General features: G+C 41.1%; 1 protein-coding gene across 8 annotated transcripts in view; it reads right to left on the bottom strand.

Annotated features, from left to right (window-relative positions):
• Nucleotides 1-4,505: 4,505 nt before the first annotated feature.
• The window catches only part of LOC139268607 (guanine nucleotide-binding protein G(I)/G(S)/G(O) subunit gamma-12), a 213,817-nt gene continuing 195,200 nt past the window's right edge, over nt 4,506-23,122 (bottom strand). For all 8 annotated transcript variants that reach the window (XM_070886996.1, XM_070886997.1, XM_070886995.1 and 5 more), the window contains 3 exons: nt 15,364-15,418; nt 15,158-15,262; nt 4,506-10,246 (listed from right to left, as the gene is read on the bottom strand). In XM_070886996.1, the coding sequence (XP_070743097.1) occupies nt 10,121-10,246; nt 15,158-15,238 (207 nt within the window). In that variant the 5' untranslated portion in view covers nt 15,239-15,262; nt 15,364-15,418 and the 3' untranslated portion in view covers nt 4,506-10,120. The remainder of the gene's footprint in view (nt 10,247-15,157; nt 15,263-15,363; nt 15,419-23,122) is intronic.

Below are 23,122 nucleotides of genomic sequence, written 5' to 3'. Positions count from 1 at the left end.
GGTCTTAGTTATGTCCCGGATATCTGGTCGCAAGCTCATTTCCGGGTCAAATATGACACCAAGGTTGCAAACAGTGCGGTTCAGCCTCAGACAAATGCTCGGGAGAAGGATGGAGTCAGTGGCTAGGGAACGGAGTATGGGGTGTGGACCGAAAACAATGGCTTCGATCTTCCCAATATTTAACTAGAGAAAATTTCTGCTCATCCAGAACTGGATGTTGGACGAGCAGTCTGACAATTTAGAAACCGTGGAGGTGTCGAGAGAAGTGGTGGTGAGATAGAGCTAGGTATCATCAGCATATATGTGGAAACTGACGCTGTGTTTTCGGATGATGCTAAGGGGAAGCATGTAGAAGAGAAATAGGAGGGGGCTAAGAATAGATCCTTGGGGGACACCAGAGGTAACGATGCAGGAGCAGGAAGAGGAGCTGTTGCAGGTGATTCTCTGGCTACGATTAGCTAGCTAAGAATGGAACCAGGCAAATGCAGTCCCACCCAGCTGGACGTCGGTGGAGAGGCATTGGAGGAGGATGGAGTGGTCATCCGTGTCAAAGGCTGCAGACAAGTCAAGGAGGATGAAGAGGGATAGTTTACCTTTGTCACAATCTTAAAGGATGTCATTTATGACTTTGGTGAGAACTGTTTCGGAACTGTGGCAGGTGTGGAAACCTGATTGGAAGGATTCACATATGGGAGTTGCGGGAAAGATGGGCATAGATTTGGGAGGCAACAACACGGTCAAGGACTTTGTAGAGGAAAGGGAGGTTGGAAATGAGGCGGTTGTTTGGAAGGACGGAGGAGTTGTTTTTTTTTTGAGAAGGGGTTGATGACGGCAGATTTGAGGGAAAGGTGAACAGTATCCGAGGAGAGAACACCATTAACAATGTCAGCTAACGCGAGAGCCAGAAAAGGAAGTTTGGTGGTCAGCAGTTTGGTGGGAATAGGGTCGAGGGAGCAGGAAGTGGGTCTCCATGGACAAGATGAGCGCGGAGATGTTGAGAGGAGATCGGAGAGAAACTGGAGAAAGATGTCAGTTCAGGGCTGGGGCAGGGGGGAACCTTAGAGGAAGTTTAGCCTGGTGAGCTAGGGGATGGAAGGGAAGTAGCAGAGGCAGCTGAGCAGATCGTCTCGATCTTAAAGACAAAAGTCCATGAGCTCCTCACACTTGTTGTCGGAGGCGAGGATGGAGGAGACAAGGGAGAGGGGTTTAAGAAGACGGTTAGCAGTGGAGAATAGAAGCTGGGGTTTATCTTTGCATTCCAGAATGATTCTGGAAGAGTGAACAATTTTGGCAGATGAGAGCAGGACCCGATGATGCTTTATGTGGTCCACTCAGATCTGGCGGTGAATGGCTAAACCATTTCATAGAATCATAGAAGTTTATGGCACGGAAGGAAGCCATATCGGCCCATCTTGTCCGTGCCAGTTGTCCGCCATATCCGTTTAAGTCTGCATGCCTTGGTCTTAAGGGAGCGAAGATGAGGGCCATACATGGGGGAATGGCCAGGGTGAGAGAGTAATTGTTTTAATAGGGACTAGGGCATCAAAGGTGGGGGGTGAGGGTGTGGTTGAGCAGATCGGTAGCTGCAAAAATGTCGTGGTGAATGGAGGGCCAAAGGCTGGACAGTTGGGAGTTCATAAGTGCAGTTGTGAGAGTTGGGAGAGTGTTTTTTTTCAGGGGTGGACATAGAAGGAAGTAGGGTTCGGGGGCGGAGTGTGGATGTGGGTGGAGAGCGATACGAGGAAGTGGTCAGAGATGGCCTTACCTGCGATTGACACGATGGGAGTAGCGAGACCATGAGATGGCAAGGTCGAGGGGGTGGCCTTGAAAATGGGTTGGGGAGTTTATATGGAGGGGCAGATTAAGGGAGAATAGGAGGCTAGTGAACTCAGGAGAGAGAGAGAATGATGAATTGAGATGGGGGTTGAAATCACAGAGAAGTCATTCGGGGCAGAGGCTGAGAGGAAAACAGTGAAGATATCTCAGTAATCAATTTTTTTTAATGGTATTTGGCTGGGTGGTAGATTATGAGTTGAGAGGTGAGAGGGTTGGAATAAGTTTAGATGCTCAAAGGAGAAAGTGCTAGAGGAATAGGGGGACAGACCAAGGTGTGATTTGGTGATGAGAGCCACATCATCACCATGGCAGTCTGAGCGAGGAAGTGGTGGAAGGTGTAGCCAGGCAGGGAGGCTTCATTTAAGGGTAATGTGTCATCACCACTGTAAGTGTAAATCAATGTGTAAAAATGAAAGAAAATGCCACAGATTAATAGCAGTATTCAGCCTTCTCTCCTGAAGCTGGGGTATAGTGTCATCGCTGCTAACACATCCAAGTGCCATTCTTCAAACATGACTCTGGACAGAAAGTGATGCAGGCAATTTGATTATTGACTACAGAAAGCAATAAAGCAAAGCCCGAGCCTTTCCTCCCTTGATGTCCACACACATGCTATCATCAGCGCCGGTCATGGAAGAGCAACGGCAAAACACAACTCTGGTTGAATTTTAGCCACTCTAGCTCCATTGTGCGCTCGGCTGAGTAACTACAGACCACCAATTGCATTTGAGAATATCCTGCTATGTGGCTCAGTTCCGCACTAGGCAGTTTAATCCACAGCCACTGTTTGTACCAGAAAACTGAATCTTGTATCCTTTATAGAATGCACTTTAAGAGGAGTACGCCGCTGACATCCACATGAAATCCACACATAGCTGGTGTGAACCCACCTCCTTCGAGAACTTGCGTTGTTTCACTAGAGTTGTGCGCAGCGTAGTGGCCCATGGATCCCAGGAACGCACCTTTGTGTGCAAGCATACCTGGGATCACATGGGCCACGAGCCAATCAGGAAACATAGAAAGCTCTGCGTATTATTATGTAGTTACAACTCGTAAATTAAACGGTGTGATTCTAATTAAATTCATTTGACAAGTACATTACTTGGCTTTAAAAAGCACAGGGATGAGTTAGTAAAGTTATTTACTGGAAGATTCTTCAAGATTAAAAAAAAAGAATAAAACAATCTCATCCCTCAAACTGAGCCTTTACAGCTGCCTGGTAGGATCCAATACAACTGCTGGGAAATAAGTGTGTTAATAGGAACTCTGCTCCACCTTACTGTTTCCCCCCAGACTAACATAAAACTACTTTATAACCTCTTGGTGTGATATTCTGCAAACAATGGCCGCAACATCAGGAATTTAACCACAATTTTATCCTAGTTCACATTAGTCTTGCTGTCATATAGCGCACAATAGCGATTTTCTATCACTTTCGAACAAAGGATATGAAGTAGAAAGATAGATGCATGGGATAACAAAATATTTCTGAACCGATGCTAATTGTTTTGATAGCAACTGAAATGCAGCCAATGTAATAACTGTAATAGGTAGAATATGTGTCTTTACACCCTCTTCTAGCTTGATGCAAAGTGCTTTTATGTTTATTTTTAGTTATTATATAATTTTCTCATGCCCTTCCCCTTATGCTGTGCAAACAGGCTCCGGCACCTGTTTGCACCAGCTGTAAAGATTTCCAGCATAATTTATACACAATAGGAGGGCAATTAGCTCAACTTTTTGCCAGCACATCATTTGAATGAGTACTTGAAAGGCACAGTGGATCATTTGTCTATTCAGAACTTGATAGATCGCAAGTTTGGGATTTAGCGCTTGCGCAAATTTCAATTTCAAAGGTAGTATGATGTCTTACTCAGAATATCCCGTCATACTGTCCACAAATTCAGGGCCATTATTTCAAAATGTGCACTGCATCCTGCATCCTAAGTGAACACAATGAAACAGAGACGACAGTTTCTAAATCTAAAGCAACTTTTATAGTGGTACTGTTTTAGGTCAGATTCCAAGAGACCGGCTCCTGCCAACGCTATTAAATTTGGCTCCCTTATCCTGATGGAAGACACACCATTTTGGTTTTTCATAGGCTTTAAATGAGTCTGCTGCTGTGATACAAGTGCACCCATTACACATCGCACTTTATAATGTGATTCATTATCACCTGTGGCATTGAGACCCTGTGCCTCCCAAAAATGCAATTGAAGCCAAAGCACCATAATGAAGTCAGAGTATCCAGGCAGCTCCAGATATTTAGCTCTCCTATGAAACGGGCATTGTATGAGACGCATAATCATCATATTCAGTCCTTTTTCAAAGTGGACTTAATTCTTTTTATACCCAATGCCAGTAGATAATACGTTTGTTTCCAAGAATTTCACTCCTTCTATGCAGTTTACTGTACTTCAAAATAGAACTTCTGCTATCTGTACCTGTTTCCCCATGGAGCAGTTACAGCATGTTGCTTATATATAAGTTGTGAGTATCTCGCTGGACGTCCCTCTCTAGGTTTCTATAGGAGGAGGAGGAGGATTAGAGAAAGCATGCAAGGCAGGTTCATTTTCACTTTAGGTAATTAAGTAGGACCTATCCTTACACTGACACAAGTGCATAAGAACATTTTATCAGCACTTAATAAAATCAAGAAACAGAAGTTATAAAATGCAATGAGTTTATTAATAAAATGAATCGAGTAACTGCATCCACAATACTGAACACATTCACAGCACTGAGTACAATTTCAGCATCTTCCTTTTCACGAAGTGGAATTGGGGAAATAAAGACAAAAATATACAAAATTATTTGCTAATAATTGGTAGTGTTGGCAAATAGTATTAATAGAAAAATCATTGGAAGTTGTAGTACTGATTTTTTCTTCAAAAAGGTAAATAGCAACATATCTGTGTAAAGAGGAACTTAATTTTATGGCAAGGATTAAACCAAACAAAAGAAAATAGGTCTGAAGCAGAAAGACAACATCTACAGAATAAATGAATATATATGACTCAGTTCAAATAATGATACAGAATCAGTGTTAGAAAACATAATGCATTTTTTCTTACTACTATCTTGAGAGATTTAGTCTAAACTTTAAATGGCAGATATGGATATTAATTCTGAGGCGATAAAATAGTCACCAATGGGCATCATGGTGTGTTATGGCTATAGGGTCTGAGTGGCAAGCAGTCCTCATGTATAAATGTAATCAGACTCAAGTCTGATTACATTTTGTATATCATTTTGACTTTTCTGAAATTTTTTGGGGCATCAAAGGGAGGAATGTTAGCATTGGGAAATAAGAGTATTCTATTTTATTGGAGTCCAGTATTCCAATCAAGTATGTCCAAGGTTGAGTATGGCAAAAACTGTGCGCCAATACATCTTAACCACCAAATGTACTAGTGTGAATTTTAAATTTCCATAGCCATCTTTACAATATTGGAATGTGTTTGGCAACTTCGTGTTGAACTGTAGATCTATGCCCACTTTGAACCAGACTGTGATTACTTCAACATAATTTCACACACAATCCTTACAATCAGCAGCGCGAAACACATCACATCAGCCTGGCTGGATGGATTCAACCTCAGATCCCAGAGGTGAAAGGACAGATATCTAACTTACTGCACTCATTTTAGTTTTTTTCTTTCCATTTTCTAACAATTCACTTATTTATTGGCCACAGAAAGATTAAGTCTTTGAGTATCTTAAAACTGAGTAGAATATAGACTCCACTCTCACAGGCAACAGCGCTATTGTGGCAATTAAGCTTTTCATTCAACATTAACAGAATTAAACTAAATATAAGGCGTTGAAATAGTTAAGTCCAGTCTCTGCGTACAAAATCTTAATACTTCATAATTCTTTTCCTTCATACTAAGGCATTTAAAATTTGACGCATCACTGCACATGGTTAAATCTGAAACAACTTTTCCATTTAAAATGCAATTCAGCAAACACCACCAAACCCCTCCTCGCTAAACAAAATCCAGAGATAACATCTGTTCAATACAAGGTTCACAAGAACGCAAGCCCAGACATGTCCTCAGCCAGTCCTCCTCATTCACCTCCGTCAGTGTGAAAATCATTAAGTAGAAGCAACTTATCTAATAAGAATGTTAGCTTGAAATCTTAACATCTTTCACACTGGGGTAATAACTTAAATTTTATTTACAAATTTCTAATTTGAGAGCAACTGTTGTAATCCCGAAGAAAAACTGACTTGTGGAATAGTTCAAATGAAAAGAGGAATGAGTGGAACTGTATAATAAACAAAATTGCAAGTCAAAGGATTTTTAAGTTAAAACCTTTCCATTTAATAAACAACTTATTGTATTTTCTAAAGAATTCAGCTAATCTTTTAAAAAGAATCAAAAATTAATAATTCAAAAGATTTGTAAAAGAACTTCCAAGTTTAAAACTTGTTGCACCATGGAGTTTAGAAATATTTCAGGAGTGATCTTTGCCTCCTAATTCAGGAACGATCTTTGCCTCATGACTTGAGTGGCAAGTGAATTCTATACAGCTGATGACCCTCACAGAAATGTGGCTAGGATTGTCTGTTGGGTCTGAATTTCACATACCTCAAATTATATTGTTTAGAAATGATAGGATATGCAAGGGGGTGGGTGGAGTTGCCATCTTTGTTAATAAACGAATAAGTGCAGTGGAGCGAGAGGATATTGCAAGTGGAGAAAATAATGGGAAACATTCTGGCTCCAACAAGGATTTGTCAGAAATACCAAAGCGCTTCTAGTGTTAGACCCAGAGCCAAGAAAGGGAAGTGGAGTGGATCTGCAGCTTTGTCATCAACTCATTAAGGTAGTGATGATGAGAGATTTCAGTTATCCACTTACTTATAAGGTGGACAAACAAGGATCAGGCACAAGAGGTGGGAGCTCCATTGTCCTAAGCAAAGTATCAGTAGACCAGCTAAACATAGAGTGGAACAGAAATGACAAGAAGATCTTGGTCTTAGAGGATAATAAACTGCATCATGGGCAAATCATCAGAAATAAATCGAGTTCTTGGTCACGACTATTTAGTAATATAATTGTATTGAACAGATTGTCAAAGTCTCACATGCAAGTGAAAGGTGATTTTAATGGATGCAAATAAGTTTTCATCTGAAATATTACAAATTGAATAGAAAATAAGAAATCCATAAGGCAATGGTATGATTAATAGATCTGTTAATATAAATTTGAGATATTTCAAATAGCTATTTTGGCTGCTATTCTTTTTTCCTTTATTGGTGCTGATAAGAATTCTAATGGACGAATTAAAAATTTGTTTCAGTTGTAAAATATCATAGGTTATAAGGCAACGTGTTCAATGTGGCTCTTTTTGGCACCAGATGTTTATGCTGTTAAAATCTACTGTTCTACAAGGTGGTGGCAGACTCGTCGCCTTGGGGTAAAATGGGTCTATACGTCGGTGCGGGGCTACTGAAAATGAATTTAATAGCATAAATGCTGGAGCTAGCTCCTGGAATTCAAATGAAAGTGTGCTCGGTTTTGTTATAACCATTACAGCCATTATATAATGTCCACAAGCAATATAATACCATTCAACCGGTAAAGATGAGCTTTGCATTGCAGTTTTCATTTTGGCAAATTTGATCTAAGGCAATGCCATGGCTAATACTGCAGATACAAAATTCTTTGAACACCATTCGAAATTAAAATCATGCTGCCAATTTCCCAAATTTAGATACAAAAAGAGATATGAAAAGAATATGGGAGAGACAGCAGTGGGATGCAACTACCGAAGAACAAAGATCCAAATGTATCAAGTGGAAGCATTAAAGCAGGGTTGGTGGATTTGCAAATATTCTTCCTCAAAAAACATAATCCGGTTACACAAAGCTTTATTCTTATCGATCTCAAACTGCATGCCAGTGAGTTATCGAATGCTCTTTGCAACATTCAACTGTTAACATTTACAACCTATTTGCTGTATTGAGAGGCAACATTTTCTCCTCAATTTTATTTTTACGTATTTAACTTTTCTTTCACATGCATAGATCTGACCTGCACTTCCGTACACAGAAAGGTTCCAAACTTCATAGAGTCAACATGGTTTTGTGAAAGGAAAATAGTGTTTGACAGATTTAGTAGAGTTTTTTTGAGAATGTAACTAGCAGGGTAGATAACGGAGAGCCAGTGGATGTAGTACATTTTTAGATTGCCAAAAGGCATTCGATAAGGTGGCACTAAAGGTTGCTACGCAAGATAAGGACTCATGGGTTTGGGGGTAATATATTAGCATCGATAGAGGATTGGTTAATGGACAGAAAACAGAGAGTAGGGATAAACGGGTCATTTTCCAGTTGGCAAGCTGTAACTAGTGGGGTGCTGCAAGAATCAGTGCTTGGGTCTCAGCTATTTACAATCTATATTAATGACTTAAATGAAGGGACTGAGTGCAACGTACCAAGTTTACTGACGACAAAGCTAGGTGGGAAGGTAAGCTGTGAGGAGGACACAATGTGTCTGCAAAGGAATATAGACAGGTTAAATGAGTGGGCAATAAGGGGGAAAATGGAGTATAATGTGAGGAAATGTAAAGTTATTCACTTTGGTCGGAAGAATACAAAAACAGAATATTTTTTAAATGGTGAGAAACTATTAAATCTTGGTGTTCAGAAAGATTTAGGTGTCCTCATACAGGAAACACAGAAAGTTAACATGCAGGTAATTAGGAAGGCAAATGGCATGTTGACCTTATTGCAAAGGGGTTAGAGTACAAGAGGAAGGAAGTTTTACTACAATTGTACAGGCCTTTGGTGAGACCACACCTGGAGTACTGTGCACAGTTTTGGTCTCCTTATCCGAGAAAGGACATACATGCCTTAAAGGCGGTCCAACAAAGGTTCACTAGATTGATCCCTGGGATGAGAGGGTTGTCCTATAAGGAGAGATTGAGTAGATTGTGCCTTTACTCTCTGGAGTTTAGAAGAATGAGAGGTGATCGCATTGAAACATACAAGATTCTGAAGGGGATTGACAGGATAGATGCTAAGAGGTTGTTTCCCCTGGGAGGAGAGTTTAGAACCAGGGGCCATAGTCTCAGGATAAGGGGTCGCCCATTTAAGACAAGAGATGAGGAGGAATTTCTTTACTCAGAGGGTCGTGAATCTTTGGAATTCTCTACCCGAAAGAGCTGTGGATGTTGAGTCATTGAGTATATTCAAGGTTGGGATAGATAGATTTTTGTACTCTAAGGAATATGGAGATCGGGCGGGAAAGTGGAGTTGAAGTCAAAGATCAGCCATGATCTTATTGAATGGCAGAGTCGGCTCGAAGGCTGTATGGCCTGCTCCTGCTCCTAATTCTTATGTTATGTTATGTGATGCATTTGCACTGGAGTTACTGAACACTGATACAGACAACATAGGTCCTGCGTTCACTGCGCTTGAAATGGACAAGTCCGCTCACTCTCCAGCTCCTCTATTATTTTGAAAATGTTGGTTGTGGAAGTCTCAACTAGTGGTTGTGCCGATAAATCTGAAAACTTTCTCACGTGTTTTACAGAAAATAAAAAGAGATGGATATTGAACCATGGTGGGAGAGTTAAGAGAGGTGAATGAAAGCATGGTTAAAAACTGGGGTTTAAGGAAGTTATTAAAAGGTGGAGAGAAGAGAGAAGGAAGGGTTTCAGGAGGGAATTCTCAAAGTGTCAGGCTGAGGCAGCTGTAGGCTCTTCCACCAACAGTGAGGCGAAAAGAGGAGGTTAGATAAAAAGACCAGAGGTTAAAGGGCCAAAGAGTGTCGGAGGGGACACATAAGCTTGGTTAGGTTGCAAAGACAAGGTGAGCAGAGGGATGTGAATCAGAAGTAGTGGGATAGTGGGCAGTTTAGACACAGTTCTGCACATTTAATGAACTGAAAAAGACCTATTTCAAGATTAACAATTAGGATGTTGGTCTCAGTTAAGTACATATAACAAATACATCTGTAAGTTTAAAAATTGCACACTTTTGCATTAACATAGGAAACTCTATGGTAAATATAAAGGCATATAATAAGTGTTATTTATTACATTCGATCTTCATTAGTCTTTCGTGGCACAAATAAACATCATTTTAACATCTTTTTGGTCTGAATTCACAAGCAGTTCCCTACTCTAATCTAATGCTTGGGAAAAAGTGAGAAACCTAACATGGAAAAAAAAATGAAACTGTTTTGTGTGGATACCAGAGGGCATAAGATCTGTTCTAATATTGGTCTAATTAAAAAAAAAATAGAAAGCACAAAGGTGATTTTAACTATAATATAATGCAAGGCTTCTTGTCTTTAAAGGGATTTTCTGAGGTTGGGATCCCCATGAGCAGAGGGTCGTTTTTGGCACGTTCCTCACAGTAGCGCACAAGATCTGCTGAAGCTTTTGAAACCTGCAAAAAAGAAAGGCCGAATAGTTTACATTTGGGGATTTTCACAATTCAATAGGATTGTAACTGTTACTGGATTGCTCAACATTACCAACCTGCTTTTCAAAAATAATATTTTATGTATATAAACAAGAGTATACTGAACAGTTAGTGTATTGAACAGTTAAACAGAAAATGCCAGAATTGCAGTATTGCCAACCCTACTGCCTCATAAATCAGGAAACAAATTCTTAAAAATCATGATATTTGGTGTAGAAATCATGAGTTGTTATTTATTTCCCAACCCGACCCCTCGCTGACCTTTGTTTCAAGACAGGCAGCTCATTCCACTACCTTTCCTTCTGGACAGGAATCGCATTCGGACGTCACTAAACGATTACTGACATAAGAACACAAGAAACAGTGGTAGAAGGCGGTGGATCGGAGGCCCCGACGTCACATCACTCGCAGGCTGGCCTCACTCTGCTTTTGACCGTTTCTCTTTCCAGAACATAACCCCCTCCAACCGTACAACACCCCTCCCCCCCCACTCCCCGTCCACCGAGATCTCTGCGCTCCTCCAATTTGGGACTCTTGCGCATTTCCAACTTTGATCACTCCACCATTGGCGGCCGTGTCTTCAGCTACCTCGGCCTTGAGCTCTGGAATTTCTTCCCTAAACCTCTCCGTCTCTCTCTACCGCTCTTTCCTCCTTTAAGATGCTCCTTAAAACCTACCTCTTTGACCAAGCTCCTGTTCTAATCTCTCCTTGTGTAGTTTGGTGTCAAATTTTGCTTTATAACGCTCCTGTGAAACACCGTGGGATGTTTTACTACGTTAAAGACGCTATATTAATACAAGTTGTTGTTAAAAATGTTTATATATTTACAGTGCAATGTTGTCTTGGATAAAAATACGCATGAAAATGTCCTCCAAATGTAACATTGTGCCAGAGTATAAACCACAGTGCTAATCCCCAACTCACTTGGTGATTTAAGTGCATATGGTTAAGATTTTATTGTACAACAACCAACAAGTATCTTTTTGGGGAATAAATTAAAACATCACAAACTTTCCAACTGTGCAGCAATATATAACAAATATGATGTACCATAAAGCAGGTGAAATTATATAAACTGTCAGGGTTGTGAAAAGTGTGAATTAAGTACACAACACTTCGAGAATAATGAATGGTTAGAGTACGTACAACTTCTGGGGAAGGTAAATAGCTGTGAACGTAATGTAAGGCAAAATCTCAGCTAGTTTTGGGGAGGTATTTGTATAAATGGTGAACTTGTTCATCCATATATAAATGTAAAATCAATGAGACACTAATGCATATCTATAATTTGGAATGGTTTGTCAGTCTTCATTTGTCTATCGTTTGCCTTATGTGTCATGGGAAATCAATGGTGGTATGTCAGATTGAGCTGGTGCCAGAGATTGTCTGTAATGAAGAATAATAGTGTTTCGGTGTACAAGAGAACAATACCATCCTGACATCAGAGGTGCAAATTTATCGACTGAGCTCCATGTGCAAATGTCACAACATGCAGTTTACAGTGGTATATTATAGCTGGAGGATGGCAACAGCTTCTATGAAAATAAAACATATGTTTGTGTCTTGTCAATCCTGTGCATGTACAAAGTGTAGTTTTTTTTAAATCGCAAGTGGAAATAGCGTATTTCCACCCACCCCCCAAAAAAAATCCCGAAGATTTAGGCATTCTATCGTGAGTGATGCTGTACTTCACTCTGAAATCATGTCTCTCGGAGTGGATTTGCGAGAGTTGGCAATACTGGAAATGCAAAGTCAGTCTACATCTGAAAGGTCATCATTTTGAGCGAGACTCTTCGTCCTGATGACCCAAAATGTTAACTTGTTATTTTTCTTTTAAATACTGATTCCTTGGTTGTTTGCTCTTTTAATAACAGATTTTTAATATTCATGTCTTTTCCCCCGTCAAATTCTTTTTATTCTGATTTTTAAAATTATAGATCTAATATATTAGTTATTCAAAGTGGTGAGTGTTGGTAGTGCTGTGAATGTAATGTTGTGACTAATCAACAATGGGGCATGACCTACAATTATGTGACAGCCATGATTTAATTAGCTGTCAGTTTATATTTTCTTTAAAAATATATAATTTCAGTATCACAAAAACTGTAAAGAATCCAGAACCTTAAAGCAATCTGTGTCATTTTAAATCGGTAAACAGAAATGTAAAAAATTATCGGAAGTCGATGAAAATAAGTACATGGCTCTGAATGCACAGCCACATAGTTTCCAAAGTCCACCTAAAGGAGTAGGAATAGCTTGCCAATTGGAAGGATCATGAAATGGAGATATGGCTGTCAGTAATTAAGAATAAGGCTGTCGTTTGAGCATGTTGATAAGTGCCAGTCCATCTAGTGGAGTAGTGTACATCCTAATTTTCAGAAAAACATTGAATGATTGTGGAAATTAGCCATGTAGAGCAGAGATCCCAGAAGCCCCTCCACACTGAACAGAAATAACAGCCCTTTCCCACTGGCGACTGCCAAAGATCACAACAACAAACAAAAGCAGAAGCGGTCTGTAGTAGGGATAAAGATAGCTAATGACATTTCCAATAAAGCCCTCAATCATGGAGAAGATGTCGGCCTAACCCACATTGAAAAGTCAGATTGCAGAGACAATAATAGCAAATGTGGAATGACAGCACCAGTGACCTGGAACAGAATGAACAATACCTCCATCCTAGCAGCAATGAAACACAGCACTGAACCACATCACATTAACCAGGCACCCACCCACCAGTGAACAGGGATTACCACCACCACTGAGTAGAGATATCAGACAACACAGGTCCCTCCCCTCAAACAGGGATTGGGCCAAAGCTCAACCATTAATAGACTGCACCCCCTCCATCATTGAGCAGAGTACACAGCCAGCCCTACCTCCCTACCACTGAGCAGAGCACATTGGCTCTCTTCCTCCACCACCAAGCAAAGATCATAGCTTGGCCCACCTTTGTCTACTCTCAATTAAAAAAATAAATAATGCACAGGATGTGGGCAAGTCCAACAATTATTGCCCATTCCTAGTTGCCTTGAGAAGGTGGTAGTGGGCCACCTTCTTGAACCACCACAGTCCATGTGATGACGGTGCTCCCACAATGCTGTAAAGTAGAGAGTTCCAGGGTTTTGACCCAGTGACAATGAAGGAATGGCCACATATGTCCAAGACTGGATGGTGTGATTGGAGGGGAATTTGGAGATTATGGTTTTCCCAAGCACCTGCTGCCCTTATCCTGGGTAGTGGATGCTGTGGTTTTGGGAAGCGCTAACAAAGAAGCCGTGGCCAGTTGCTGAAGTGCAACCTGTAGATAGTTCACACTGCAGCCACGATATGCCGGAGGTGGATGTTTTAGCTAGTTGATAAGGTACCAATCAAGAGGACTGCTTTGTCATGGATGTTATCCAGCTTCTTGAGTGTTGTTGCATCTACACCTAGCCTGGAAAGTGCTGGAGAGGATATGGGGTCAGAAGCTCAGCTTGTGGTCAAATAGGATCCTGCGGTTGCAAACAGTTTGGTTCAGTCTGAGACAGTTACTAGTGTACATGTGGAAGCTGACCCCATATCTGCAGATGTCGTTACTGGGAAATTCACAAGCAAATTACCAAAATACAGCAAAAAAGTTAGGGGACTCTTTAGTGCTCAAACTCCTCAGCTATATTGAAATCATATTCACGTGTAAATCTACGTCAGCACATTGGTGGCATTAAAGCAGGAAACTCGCTAGTTGCACTATTGGATTGGGGTGGGGGGGAGGGGGGGTAGAGCTAAGGACATGAGTGATGCAGGGTTTCGATGGGCAAATGGTGGAAGGTGGCTAAAAAGAGCAAGGGAACGAGCGTGAAGTTATCTTTCAGCTCAAAAGTGGCAGAAATTACTTACAAGCGAGCTTCTTTGCTAAAAAAAATAATCGGCACTATGTATTCCATTTTTACCAGCAAAAAATATGAAGAAATTCCAGGCCTATAATTCTAATTATTGCCTATGCAACACTGTGTTGCATGTTTGGGACCAGCGCAATTTGTAAGTTGCTAATTATTGCAGCTACAGAACTGTTGCATAATTCCCCATACACTGTAATGGGCTTAACACTACTGGAAAAAAATGAGGCCACTCTTGAGGTGACCACAGGCTGATTATTATTACCATTTCCAATAGTTACAGCAAAGCTGCAGCTGGAAGAAAGCAAATGCATTTACTTAACAATGCCTCCTGCATGGCTATCAGAATAAAACAGAACAAACCATAAACACTAGAACGCACCAGATTTGACTGATTCCCAGTTTGTGTTGAGTTAGCTAATCGCATCTGAGGCAGCAAATGATTTCAGTGCCTCTAGGTCTGTGGGGAGTATATCAGCCAGAACTGGGTTTAGCTGAGATGCCATCCAAAACAGTGTCATCTAATCTCACCCATGAGGAATAGCTATTTGGATGAAGTAACAGTAATGTTGATACCAGTAGAACAATATCCCAGAAAGTGACAACACCTTCAGGAGAGGAGGGGTGAAAAGGGTAAAACTTGCCAAAAAAAATAAAGCAGTATACGAGTTTATGTAAATTGTGCTGCATGTGTGCAGTAGTCCTGTAAGCTAAAGTACAGGTATAATGGAAGTATCAAATCAATGAACAATTGCCCCATTCCTTTATGATTTTGTGGAACCTACAAACTTACTGTCTGAATTTGCAGTTAAAATACAAACAAGGCTTTTCTGAGCTGTGCTCAAACACCTGACTGACTCACCAGTTGCAAAGCAACACTTCAGCATCATCAGTTTCAGTTGTTTGAAAATGACAAGCTCTGTAGTAGACTTATTTTCAGTTACAGCAAAATAAAACAAAGCTCCGAGCTATTACATCAAAGTTCAAATTCCTTACCTTTATCCTTTCAATACTGGCCTCTTTTTTAAGCTGTTGAACTGTCCTTTTTGCTTGCGCTATGCTGTTTGTGCTAGCCATTTTTGATATTTTAAAAGTTAAAACCTGCACCAAAAGGCATATAGTGTATAATATGAGACAGTAGAAGCACAATGGGATTTAATTTAAAAACAGAACATACAGCACATTACATTTGTAAAACATACCTAGCTTGGTTCCGAGAAGCAACTGTTCTTTTTCAGTAACGTTGCAGTGTAAATCCTGCAAAATGTAAACAATTTCAGCATCAGTGAATGTGGAGGATCAAAAGTAAATCAGCTTTGTTCTCAACAGTAAATTCCTGTGCAGGGTGTTGGCATACAGCAATTCCTTTCTACTTGATTCTTTCTATTTCAATTTGAAAGTCTTTAAGAATGACCATGTATGCAGTTATATTGATCACATATCTGAAAAAGGGGAACAATCTAGTCATCTCTACTCCAGTAAGAGTTGTGTCATAACTGAATTTGACAATGTCACGCTTTAGTGCATTTATGCAACACTGAATGTGAAGAACTAGGATCACTGGCTTTTCATTTGCTTTTCATGTGTGATGAACGTGAAACTTTTTCTTTAAAATTTGGGACATTACCAAGGTTGAAAAGATCTGCATTTACATAGTGCCTTTCACAACCTCAGGATGTCCCAAAGCACTTTACAGCAATGAAGCACTTTTGAAGTGTCGTCACTGTTGTAACATAGGAAACATGGCAACCATTTTGCGCACAGCAAGCTCCCACAAACAGCAATGTGATAATGACCAGATACTCTGTTTTAGTGATGTTGATTGAGGGCTAAATATTGACCAGGACACTGGGGATAACTCTCCTGCTCTTCTTCAAAATAGTGTCATGGGATCTTTTACGTCCACCTGAAAGAGCAGACGAGGTCTCAGTTTAACGTCTCATCCGAAAGATGGATGTCACTTTCTCAGTACTACACTGGAGTGTCAGCCTAGATTTTTGTGCTCAAGTCTCTGGAGTGGGACTTGAACCCACAACCTTGTGACTCAGAGGCGAGTGTCTGCCAACTGAGCCACAGCTGACAAAAGAGCAGCAAAGACGAGGCAAACTGAGAAACCGTGATTAAATAATGCTAAGTTTGTACTTTGAAAGCCTGTCAATTTTATGAGGAAGGAAAGACTGACGGACCATTCAATGTTTATCTGCAAATTTTAGAATATTCAGATCGTTTTGAGCTCAGATATGCCTGTCCCTTTTCTAAGACAGGCAGTTTTCACATGTAGCGTTGGTGCACACTGTTGCTATTTTCCATGTGCGTGACTGGTGTCCCAAATAAATATTTTCCCTCCAAGGCTTTTATGGAAAAGCAGCTAAAGCAGAAAAATAACTTTTAATTTAATACTATGGTTTAATTTTATTTTCCTATCAAATAACACATTTTTAAAACATTGTCTGTAAATATTTTTAAAAGCAGCAAGCGGTTTAGTTTTCAACTGCAATGCAACAAGTTAGCAGTAATACACGCAAACTTCATTGATGTTTCAACATAGAGCTCCTAGAGATCAATGCCAGGTTAGTTCAAACCATTACTCCTAACTGGCATTAGTTTCTGACAGAGATTCTATATTGCAGGAAATGCTATAATTTTTTTCCACATACTACTGAAATATTGAGTTGAAGCAATAATTTGGGCAAATCACACAAGTCTGGAAACTTAAACAAAACTTCCTTAAAAAGTGAAGTCTGCTCTCTTATACTATTTTTGATATTTTCAACAACTTGCTGGAAAATGATCCACAAAGTTTTCAAACATTCGTGGTGCAATATGTATATACCATAACATTTCCAAATTTACAAAAGGCTGACTCTCATAATCTGTACTGTTCTGAATCAAACAGCTGGAGACCCATGACAAGACAAAGGATCAACACAAGGGAGGGGGGGGGGGGGGGGAGGGCAAATTGGAATCCACCGATGCGATGTGCGATTAACCCGCACCCATTGCTTCCGATGCAGGCAGCATGTCAACTTCGTGCTGCCTGCTATTTTACACAATTGTTGCGTGCAGCCAGCGCTAACCGTGCTGTTGAGTGACTGCGCGCATCAGCAGGGGGCCCAAGATTGTGCAAGGCTAGTACCACTTAAAGCCAGCCTGCACCACTTAAAAGGGAGGTGCATTCTGGTTGGAACAGGTGCTGGGAAAGAGAGTCTGAGCAAGAAAAGTGAATTATGGTGCAACATGGGAGAGAGCATTCTCCAAAGTTCTCTGGTGCTGCACTGGAAGCCTTGGTGGAGGAGGTAGAGGTCCTCTATCCACAGGGGGCCAGAAGACTCTCCAGACAAACTCTGGGAAGGCAGTGGGAACAGATGCCATGGCAGTCAATCCCAGGAGTCAAGCCCCGAGGACCTGGAAGCAGTGCTGCAAGAAGTTCAATTATCTCACACGAGTAGTCAAGGTCAGCAAATTCAACTTCAAATGCCATATCCCACCAACTGTACCACCAGCCTCTCACACTGCTCAACAAACCACATTCTCATCACTCACCTACCAACAATCTCGATCAATCCTCATACCCATAGCTTTACCTCACCCGCTTAACACTGCTGCAAGTCTCACACCCATATCTCACAGCGTGCATACACTGCCAGCTATTCAACCATGACGGGCGCTATGGAGCTAAATTTTGTGGACAAGGTGTCCTCTCAGAAGAGGAGAGTTCCAGGATAAGAAATCAACACTAACCCTGTAGTAATCAGTTGTGGAAATGCTTCTTATACCAGAAAACCTAAATCTGAGCAATCATCTCAGGAACTTGAATTTTTATAGATTTAGATCACGCATCATGCAACAAAGTTTTGTCTTTTGTACTTGGGCATTAAAACTAATGGATGGGAAAACCCCCTGCTCAATTTTTCTCTATGCGTTCCACATGGGTGACAGTTTAATGTGAATGTATCTGTCAAATCTACAAATACTGGCCTAGATTTCCCACTTTCGTTACACTGGCTCCCCACAGTTTGGTGCAGGAAATGCTCCAGAAGCTATTCCAACGACTTCTCACTTGTCCCCGCCACTTGTGAGATTTTCCAGAAGAAGTGAGTTTAGGCATACAATAAATCTGTTTTAATATGGGCATACATATACCATTAACATGAAAATAATGTCCTATTGTATCCTAGCATCCAGAATTGCTAGGCCCAAGGGTGGGGGTGCAAATCATATTTTAAAAACACAAAAAAAACTTTTCTTTCCGAGCTCAGCTCGGAGGCCATGGGCCGTTCTCCATTCTAAACTGCACCAGATGCTTTATATTAGCATATGGTTCCATAAGCACTGATAGTCCCTTTGGGATTAAATAGCCAGTCTTCATGTGTGAACCTAGGCAATGATTGCCAGCAAGCTTTTTAACTTGGGGTCATCACAGCAGAGACCATTCCCATCCTCACTCATATTTGCAAACCTATCAGATTACAGCTGAGTGAGGAACCCTTGTGCTTTTTATGTTCTCTAACTGAGGCCCTTACAGTCAAAATGCATTTGGAAGAAAATAAAATATCATAGTATCATAGAATGGTTACAGCACAGGAGGCTATTCGGCCTGTCGAACCTGTGGCAACTCTGTGCAAGAGTAACTTCAGCTAATTCCACTGCCCTTCCCTTTCCCCCATATAGCCCTGCAATTTATTTCCCTTCCCAATTCCCTTTTGAAACTCACACCCTCTCAGGCAGTGCATTCCAGATCCTAACCACTTGCGTGAAAAGGTTTTCATGTTGCCTTTGGTTCTTCTGCCAATCACTGTAAATCTGTGTCCTCTGGTTCTTGACCCTTCCGCAAAAGGGAACAATTTCTCTCTATCTACTCTGTCTAGACCCCTCATAATTTTGAGCAGCTCTATCAAATCTCCTCTCATTCTTCTCTGCTCCAAGGAGAACAACCCCAGCTTCCCCAGTCTATCCACGTACCTGATGTCCCTCATCCCTGGAACCATTCTTGGAAATCTTTTCTGCACCCTCTCTAAGGCCTTCACGTCCTTCCTAAAGTGTGGTGCCCAGAATTGGACACAAAACACTGGTTGAGGTCGGACCAGTGTTTGATAAAGGTTCATCATAACTTCCTTGTTTTTGTACTCTTATGGCCTTGTTTGGTCACTATCTTGCTGCAGTTCCATACTTTTACTTCACGGATATTCAGACAGCACCATTTTGTTTTGTCACTTGGCAAACCAAACAGTCTCATGTATTGAGCTGTGGTGTAATGCACGCAGCACATTATTGTGCCTAGCCCACCAGGCTAAACTTCCCCTGGGGCTCCCCTCTGCCCTAGCATCTTTCTCCAGTTTCTCTCTGATCTCCTCTCTTGACCTCTCCATGCTCATCTTGTCTTGAGACCCACTTCCTGCTCCCTTGACCATATTCCCACTAAACTGCTGACCACCCAACTTCCTTTTCTGTCTCCCATGTTAGCTGACACTGTTAATGGTTCTCTTTCCTCAGGTACTGTCCCCCTCTCCTTCAAATCTGCCGTCATTACCCCTCTCCTCAAAAAAACAACCCTTGCCCACACTGTGCTAGAAAACTACCGCCCCATATCCAACCTCCCTTTCTTCTACAAGGTCCTTGAACGTGTTGTCACCTCTCAACTCTGTGCCCATCTTTCCTAGAACGCTAAGTTTGAATCCCTTCAATCAGGTTTCCGCCCCTGTCACAGTACCGAAACGGCTCTCATCAAAGTCACAAATGACATTCTTTGTGAATGTGACAAAGGTAAACTATCTCTCCTCGTCCTTCTGGACCTGCCTGCAGCCTTTGACACGGTTGACCACTCCATCCTCCTCCAACGCCTCTCCACCATCGTCCAGCTGGGTGGGACTGCACTCGCCTGGTTCCATTCTTATCTATCTAATTGTTGCCAGAAAATCACCTACAATAGCTTATCTTCCCATTCCTGCATCATTACCTCTGGTGTTCCCCAAGGATCTATCCTTGGCCCCCTCCTATTTCTCCTCTATATGCTGCCCCTTGGTGACATCATTCAAAAACACGCCGTCAGTTTGCACATGTATCATGATGGCACCCAGCTCTACTTTGTACCACTTCTCTCGACCCCTCCATGGTCTCTAAATTGTCAGACTGCTTGTTCGACATCCAGTTCTGGATGAGCAGAAATTTTCTCCAATTAAATATTGGGAATATCCCTGCCATAAGCTGCATTCCCTAGCCACCGACTCCATCCCTTTCCCTAGCATCTGTCTGAGGCTGAACCGCACTGTTGCTGAACCAAGGTATCCTATTTGACCCTGAAATGAGCTACAGGCCACATATCCGCGGCATAACTGAGACCGCTTATTTCCACCTTCGGCAGCGGCCCCTCGCCCACTGCCGAATCCCTCGTCCATGCCCGTTAGTATTCCAACACGCTCCTAGCTGGCCTCCCACATTCTGCCCTGCGTAAACTTGGTCATCCAAAACTCGGCAGCCCTTGTCCGAACTTGCACCAAGTCCTGCTCACCCATCACCCCTGTGCTGAAAGAGAGAGACACACACACATCCTCTGTCAGCAATTTATTTCCCCGTTATTTCTAAAATCTATTTTTTCTTCTAGTGCCTGCCTCCTAAATAAATATTCTCCAAATATTTGATCAGCTAAGCAAAGATTCAATGAAGTACATTCAATGAACACGTACTATTGCTACATATAACCATGTAAACATAAAAATATGACATCACAAAACAGGATTTCAATTAACACACAAAGATAAAACAAAGTTGTTATAGTATTTTGCCAACTGAAGCACAACTATCATATTGGGGCAAAAGAGCAAGCCTTAATGTTGACTAGTGTGCCTCAAAATGTTGGGCAGCTAAAATTAAAATATATATTTGGTCAAATGCAAGACACAAAATGTCAAGTCCGAGATAGCAGAGTAAATTAAACAGGAAAAAAGTTCAATGTCATCACAGGCAATCAGAGTATTAACTACACTAAAGCCTATACTCTATTGGTAGATTGTCAATAATGGAGGTTATTTTCTTTTCTTACTCCTTTACTGTACGCAGTCATTTATATTTAACAGGTGGAAAGCCTCCAGGACCTTGAACATCAGAGCAAAATTTGATTGTGGGACCAACAGTATCCAACCAGAGCCCACTTTCACCTGGTATGTATACCTGGTGCGATTAAATGGATAGATATTCAAAGCCCTAACAAATTCTTTCCCCACAGTAGCCAAGTGTGCCAAACCTCTGGTGGGAACTGAATAGAATGGCTTTGCTATTGCCAGCGTGGAGTTGGACAAGGGTTCTGGCTCTTCCAGGACTTGATGTTTGACAGACAGATGGACAACACAACAGTCATAGCGCTGAGAGTCATTAGTATACATGGAAATTGAACGCATACTTATGGATAGTATCAGCGAGATGAAGTATGTAGATGAGGAATGCGGGTGGGATCTTTGGGGTATGCCAGAGGTGACGGCGCACAGGAAGAGATACCATCACAGAAGATGGTGCTAGCTACATTGTGACATGTAGGAATGGAGTCATTAAAAGGCAATACTGAGGAGGTGAAGAACAGAGGAAAGCTGGTGGAATTAGGTGATTGAATATATTGAAAGGCACATAGAAGTGGATTAATGTCACAATTCTCATTTTGATTGTTCAAATTTTAATTGTTCCCTTCCCATGCCTATTGTAACGGTTTGTCTGCTTTAAGTTTGAAGTCATAAACACATGTACGTCAACTTGGAAAACCAGCAAAAGTTGACCAGTTTTAGTTTCAGTTCCCTGAGAGCACCACTGATCTCCATTTGCAATTCACAACATTGGCCTGAAAACATTGACTGCTCACATGAAATACAGATGGTTGGCATAATACTGTACCATAATACGAAACAGACTTGTTTAAACCTAATGGTTTATTCCTGTTCCTTTAAATTATGCAAAGGACTTCCATGGTATTTTCCTGATCTGCCACTATAATTTAGGTGAAAACTGTTTTAGTCGTTTGTTTCCAGGGGTTCTACCGATCTTCTGCCAAAGTTATGGCAGTAGACTGAGAGAAACCTGTGGAAATTCTAAGTGTATGTTCTTAACAAATGTATTTTTTTCTTCCAATATTTTTGACAGCACATAATGATTGCTTTTCATAACCTCTGATCTATTGTATTAAGAAATTCCAAGGCACGTGTGTTTCAGGATTCTGACAATAACAGTGGTTGCTTTAACACTCTGCTACACTTTGTGCCTGCCATGCTAAATGTCTTGCTCTACAAATGCTTCATTATTCATTAATACCACCATTAAATTACACTAAATTAATATCCACTTACCTGGAAAATTTGAGAATTAGAAATTCTTTTTCTATACATTGATATAATATTTGGAGTAGGCACATTAGTCGCTGTCTATGCACAATATACAGTAGTAGTAGTAGTATTAGGCAGTCCCTCATATAGAGGATGACCCGCTTCCACACCCTTAGCACACACAAAAATTGGAAACTCAAAATGCTTTCCAGAATAAAGTGAATTCTGGAGAAATTTAAACTGGAATTATCTAATCTAAAAACTGCTTACTGCACACTTTTACCAATATTTATTGAAGCAAAGATACAGCGCATGCACAAATGACATATTATTGACTGAGCTGAAGTGCTGGCATAGAGTGAATCGTAGGCATAAGGGCCAAGGCCACTGAAATCCATCCACGATCTTCCTCAGGTACTAAACCTAAATCATGGTCAGTAATGTTTTCATAACACATCCCGTGGGAAGTTCTGAACAGCTAAGCGGTCTGTGCATATTTGTTTTGGTGGGGGAGGGGAGAGAGTAGGAGCACCTCTTTCTAGATGATTAAGACATGGAGGTTGCGAGTGCCGGCACTCGTGCTTTACTCAAACAAATAATGCAATGCTGCACTGATAGTACAGTACTGACACTGAAGACTGCAACCCTGTTCATAAAC

This window comes from Pristiophorus japonicus, chromosome 8, assembly GCF_044704955.1.
Source record: "Pristiophorus japonicus isolate sPriJap1 chromosome 8, sPriJap1.hap1, whole genome shotgun sequence".
Classification (NCBI taxonomy): Eukaryota; Metazoa; Chordata; class Chondrichthyes; family Pristiophoridae; genus Pristiophorus; species Pristiophorus japonicus.
The sequence above is the reverse complement of the archived record's forward strand: the minus strand, read 5'-3'. Positions and strand labels throughout refer to the sequence as shown.